Source organism: Gossypium hirsutum, chromosome A06 (genome assembly GCF_007990345.1).
Source record: "Gossypium hirsutum isolate 1008001.06 chromosome A06, Gossypium_hirsutum_v2.1, whole genome shotgun sequence".
Lineage (NCBI taxonomy): Eukaryota > Viridiplantae > Streptophyta > Magnoliopsida > Malvales > Malvaceae > Gossypium > Gossypium hirsutum.
The window spans coordinates 10,872,284-10,878,502 of NC_053429.1; the positions used below are offsets into that span (position 1 = coordinate 10,872,284).

Below are 6,219 nucleotides of genomic sequence, written 5' to 3' on the forward strand. Positions count from 1 at the left end.
CACTTACTATTTGAATTGTTAACTCAAATATTATAATGTCAATGTTAATTATGCAAATATAAAAGATTTTCTTACACTATATCTTGGGGTATGATATCATTTAAGAGAATGGTGTCAAACACAAGTGTCATAGACAACTCACAAGACTCTTTAATTCGAGACATTCAAGGCTTCGAAATGTAGTTGACTTTGTTGTTCTAAAATATTTTTTTTTATATATTAGCATCACGTTAGTATAGCATAAAAACAAAAGGTTTGATCATACTAGCATATTGCATATTTGATAACTTGAATCATAGGTAAAATTAAGATTATCCATACTTCAAAGAGTATATGAAAGAAAGAGATATTGATAATCTTAATAATGCATATTTAAATTCAGATAGTGATGAACTTGATCAATTACCAACAGATGGTGATAAGGAGCATATGTCAAATACGAAAGGAGTAACCCAACAAATATGCATTGGAACAATTAGATAAAATTATATATGATGTATATTTTTTTGTTATTTTTATTAGTAATCGTGTTATTAACTACTTTTTTAAATTAACATGATGTATACGATAATTTAATTTTAATTTGTTATTTATTTAAAAATTATTTTTATCATACTAATAATTTTTATAATAATTAATATTTTTTAAAACTATAAATTATATAATTATATAATTATAATTTATACTACCAAATATAATATAAAATAATTATACCATATCAATCACTCTAATAATTATACTTTTATTTAGTTACTCCTAGATACAAAGGTGGGTCTAGATGCTGGCAAAAACTGTCAGATACATCTAGTGTCTTGTCTTGTCAAAACAATGTCAGGTTGGAATTGAAATAGCATAGGAGAATCCAGCTGAAAACGAGCCCATCCATTGCTTCTAACTTCCACCTTTCTTTTCCTTTCTTTTAGGTTTTAGTGTGGGTTTGGATGGGCGATTGGGTGCGGTGCGGTGCGTTTAGCTTATTTTTTGTCTCACGCTACAGTATCGCTACAGTATCTAATCTCACCGCCACCGCTGGTTTTACACTAACCGCAGGTAAACGCACCGCCCATCCAAACTCACCCTTAGTTGATTTGTTGTTCATACTCAACCCTCTTATCAAACCACCCGGTTGTTAAGAGTTCTATGTTACCACTTTAAGCTCTAGGTTTCAAATCAATCTAAATTAATACCTTGATCCAAAACCAAAGATTAATCAATTTAACCAATTTTTATTTTTTTTATGAATTTTTAATAATATTTTAATTTAACTATCAATTCAATTATGAAAACCTTGATTCCCTCCCCGATTCTAAATGTACCGAAAAAATCATTTTGTAAAAATAAATATACCATAAACGAATAGGCCACAAGTAAAAATATAATGAAGAAGACTTCTCTAAAAATCAAATCTCTCTACTTAAAAAATTAAACAAATTAATTACTATACATTAAATAAAAAATAAAATTACCATTTTATTAAAAATTTCATTATTTTTTGCTGCTAAAAATTTATCCCCATACATCATTATAAAGTAAACATGACATGCCACATTTATCTGATTATTCCATCAACATTAACGTTTAACAATACAAATAAATGAAATTTTAATAAAAAAACGACCAATTTACTTTATTTAATAATATAATGAACTAATATGCCCATTTTTTTAAACTTTTAGTACATAGTGCATGTTAGACCATTAAATTACTTCATTTCTTCATTTTTCATTTCCTTCCTAACAAATGGAATGTAAACCACGCAAGATTTGCCGAAACTGTTTCACTCCCGGAGAGAAGTACACAAGAAGTCCAGACTCTGGAGCTGTACCAGATTAATCATATAGAGCAGCTTGCTTGTATTCAACCAATCAGCCAAAAGCAATTAAGAATAGTGAAAACTATAACAGAAAAACCAAAACATATTAAACAAGCTACATTAATTAATAGCATATCATTCATACTAAGTTTCGGTATGCATCAATTCAAGATTATCCTTTCTCTAAATTCATAAGAAAATGTGATAAGTCACAACAATCACATTTAAAGTCAGATTCTAACAGAGTGGTTCGCATGTGGCATAACTTCATCAGTCAAAGCCTCTAAAGGAGCGACCACCACAATCCGAGAGGCCCATCACACCGAATATGTGTTTTCATAAGATTCTAGATCAAGAGCTTCTCAATAGCATCCTACATTTCACAAAATAAAAAAATAATAATAAAAAAATAAAAATAAAAAACATAAAATGCAGGAGCAAAGTCAGCCACAACAAGTGCAAAACATTGACTAGATTTATATGGTAAGATACTAGAAGGCAAAATACCTTGAGTTGTTGTATTTGGGATTTCAATTGGCTTCCTTCGTTTGATGTGACAGAACATGCAATTACAGGTCTTGTAACCCCACATGCACGTCCAAGTGCTTGCTTTGAAGGAACAAATACGTAGGGAACATTCTGCAGAACTCAAATACAAATCCATTATTGTGATTATGAACGCCTTGTAATATTTCAACAAAAACCATTGGAAATAGAAATCTAGCAACTGATCCTAGATACTTTTGCTCCATGGCAAGGAATCAAGGCGTTGCATTTAAGATTGTTCCCCATGAGGAAATTTACATTGAGGAATTCACCATTAGCTCAAGAGAGGTAAAATCTTCGTATTAAATAGAAAGTGCATAATCTTATTTAAATGACCTCTTAAATTTTTCACTAGAATTAGATGTTTTAAATTCACAGCTAGGAAGGACGACATTGATTTGAAGCAATAAAATTATAAATGACCCCAAAGACAAATTCTCAAAAAAAAAAAAAAAAAAAACTCCCAAAGCTAAACATCTCAACAGTGATATGACTATTTAGCTCATTAGAGTTGTATCAAGGAACAGCATGTACAAAATACATAATATCAAACAAAAGTTATAAACAAAAAGGGGAAACTCTGAAACTGCTCAAAATTCTATGTTTCATATGGCTTTATGCAAGGGAAATGAAAGGCACAAGCAATTTGCCACATAATTAGCGAGTTATAGCAGAGTTTGGCAATTAGAAGACAAACGTGAATACAAACGCAATTCCAAATAGTACAGGAGAACATAAAAGAATATCCCATCCAATTCAAACAAGCAGTTTCGCAGCCATACCACCTAGCAACATATTCAGAACAACTACCCTAGCAATTACTTTGCCTAGTCTAAATGCTCAAATTGAGAAAACTGAACAAAATCCAATAGAATTAAGTGAATAAAACGTCTAAATGAGAAATGCAAAATATCCATAAAGGAATTACCTTATCTTCAGCAAGCAAAGGAAGATGGAGCAGAATCTCAAGGGGCTCGGTATCAGCAGCCATCACAATGAACTCCGAGATACCTCTATTCAGGGTCTTAGTAGCTGAATCCCAAAAAACCCAATTTAAAAAAAAAAATGAAAGCAAAACCCATATCGAAATAATAACAATAATAGCAATAAACGAAAAATTTATGAAAACGAGCATGATCTCCTAACCTTCATTAGCTCCCTTTTTGAGCTGCTTGTAGTTGGCAGCTTGTTGAACAAGATCTAAAATCGTGGTTGTTAACTGAGCATCCGCTAGTGGGTATGCTTTGGGGTTCACTGGTTCTCCAGTCTGCAAAAGTTCAGCCAATTGTAACATATAATAAGAAGATAAAAAATAAAAACACTTCACCTTAATATACAAAAAAAAAACATTACCATTGTTTTTCTTTGAGAAAGCAGATGAGGAAAAGGCAAGCGACTAGGGTTTTTGTCGATATAACAAAAGGGGCGCTAGGGTTTATGCGAGAAAAAAAGTAGCTCAGTTATTAATAGATATTGCAACTCGGGTCGGGTCCAAACAGCTATGGGCCTGACTGTACTAGGAACCCAACGGGTATGGTACCGCTATTTTAAATGCTTACATAATCCCAAGTGTCATCTACGTTAATATTAAAATATTCCAATGTCTCCTTAAAAGCTTTTTCTTCTTATCCAACAAGCCAACAGAGGTTAACAGTCAACACCATGAAGAGGTAATAAATGCCTTTGGAACACATCATGCCTACTATTTTGTTTCCCAGAAAAAGGGTTTGCTGTCTTATATGTGCACAAATGGGAGGAGATGCCTAATGTAATTCAGCACTGATTGTAGCTTCCATCCCACGTATGATATAATTTTACTTTTTAGAATTAAAAATATATATATTATGATTTTTGGGAGTAATAAAAAACATTATAATTATTGAGTCAAGTTATTTTTTAAAACAATCAAAGTTAAAATTTTAATGTCAGATGCCATGTCAGTAGTAATATCATTAAACTTTTCGTGTCAGAAGTCACATAAGCATTTAATGGTCCATTAAAAAATTATATTACAGGGCTCAATTAATTGTTAATTTTTAATTAGGAACTCGATTAATTGATTGCAACTTTCAAACAAGGGATTCAATTGATTTTAAAATTATTTTTTCAAGGCTTTTTAATATTTAACACTTTTCAAATAGTCAAGTTAAAATATGTCAATTGGGTCTTAACTCAATTGGTATTGATATTATTGTTAATGCAGGAGGACGTGAGTTCGAGTGCGTTAAAATGTATTATCCTCCTATTTAATGGTTAAGAATGGGTTATGGATAGTTTTAGATATTATATAAAAAAGAGTAGATATAATAAGAACCTATAATAAGATTAATATTTAAAAACTATAAATATTACCCGATTTTATCACACATAATGTGGCTAAGAAAACATTGTAGGTTCTTTTAAATTTTATTCAATAATGAATATAGGTAAAGCGATAATGAATTTGTATTTTAATATTATTGAACATGTATTTGATCTTTTTGATTTGAAATTTTTAATTTTTTTATTTAAAAATAATATAAATGTATAAAGAGACACAAGTGTCATAATAATATTAATTATATGGGAAATAAATATATAATTGTATTTTTATAATTTCATAATTGAGTTGGTGACTCGATTAAGGGTAAAAGTGTTCATGACCGAAGTTTAACTCAGAGGTATTTTTATAATCCGGACATAAAAGCAAAACATAGATCATAAAGATGTATGAGTTAAAATCGAAATGTTATGCAACTTAACAAATTCAAAATATCAATTCACATATTCATAGATTCAAAACCAAATCATTTCCATGATATTAGTACGTTCTATCAAATTTCTCAAGTCATTTTATAACAAAATCCCTCTAATGGCTCATTTCATTTCAATTTTCAGTCTTATGATTTCATGGAACATGATATATCAATGTTCACAAATTAGTCCACACGTTCACATTTTATTTCCTATTCAATTTCATTTCTCATTCTTTTGCCACATTGAAATCATATAACTCATTTTATCGTTTATATCCCTATAAACACGACTCGGATTTGGACTGATACACAAATCCAACCAACATACCACTTTGGCACTCAACGCTATAAATAGTTGACACCCGGATTCGAAGCAAATAGTTGCGCCCAACACTATAAATAAGTTGACACCCAATGTCTCATCGGTTAAACTGAAGTAAATTGGCACACAATGTCTCGTTGACTCATAGTCGAAGTAACCCTAAACTGTTCCTATCTTATGGCATGTCATCTATATATAACTCAGCCCGAACAGTTAATAGGGTTTCCATTACTTATTTCATGCTCAATCAATATATATCAATTTATATCAATTATATCATGAATTCATTTATTAAATCATATGACAATATCAAATATCTCATTATGCATTAAATTTCATAATTATATAAACACTCGCATCTTTCACATATATGCAATTTAGTTTTCAAAAACATCAATCATTTTGAAACAACCTAAATACATCTCATTATCACAAATTGACTCACCTTATATTCTCACCATGCATATATAGTTCAAAATGCAGTAATTTACAAGTAGTTTTGATTATAGAAACACAAAATAGTAAAATTTGAGCTATTCGTTAACGACTTTATCTTTTCCTTTCTTTTTCGAGGAATTCGCGTTGACATTAGCTATGGATTAAAACAAACATAATAAATAATCAATATACAGTCACTTTCACATTCAATTTCTAAGTTATACAACTTTTTCATTTTATTCAATTTAGTCCTAAAATCGAGACTAACATAACTTTCAAATTTAACCTCCAATTTTTATATCGTTTTCACTCTAAGCCTAATTTAATTCTCTATTTCACATTTCTACCACTAAATTTTGAAATTC

The 6,219-nt window shown here is 30.1% G+C and overlaps 1 protein-coding gene across 1 annotated transcript; it reads right to left on the reverse strand.

Annotated features, from left to right (window-relative positions):
- Positions 1-1,917: 1,917 nt before the first annotated feature.
- On the reverse strand, positions 1,918-4,001 carry LOC107962625 (NHP2-like protein 1). Its single transcript, XM_016899080.2, has 5 exons — positions 3,713-4,001; positions 3,506-3,626; positions 3,288-3,391; positions 2,321-2,452; positions 1,918-2,186 (listed from the first exon to the last, which is right to left on the reverse strand). Exons 1-5 carry the CDS (start codon positions 3,713-3,715, stop codon positions 2,160-2,162), a joined length of 387 nt encoding a protein of 128 aa, XP_016754569.1. The 5' UTR covers positions 3,716-4,001; the 3' UTR covers positions 1,918-2,159.
- Between the last annotated feature and the right edge of the window lie 2,218 nt (positions 4,002-6,219).

Excerpts from the sequence above, each read along its gene's own strand:
- LOC107962625 (XM_016899080.2), bottom strand. Across the intron at positions 2,453-3,287 it reads CTTTGCTTGCTGAAGATAAG|AATGTTCCCTACGTATTTGT; the intron begins GTAATTCCTTTA and ends TGAGTTCTGCAG. Across the intron at positions 2,187-2,320 it reads CCCAAATACAACAACTCAAG|GATGCTATTGAGAAGCTCTT; the intron begins GTATTTTGCCTT and ends TGTGAAATGTAG.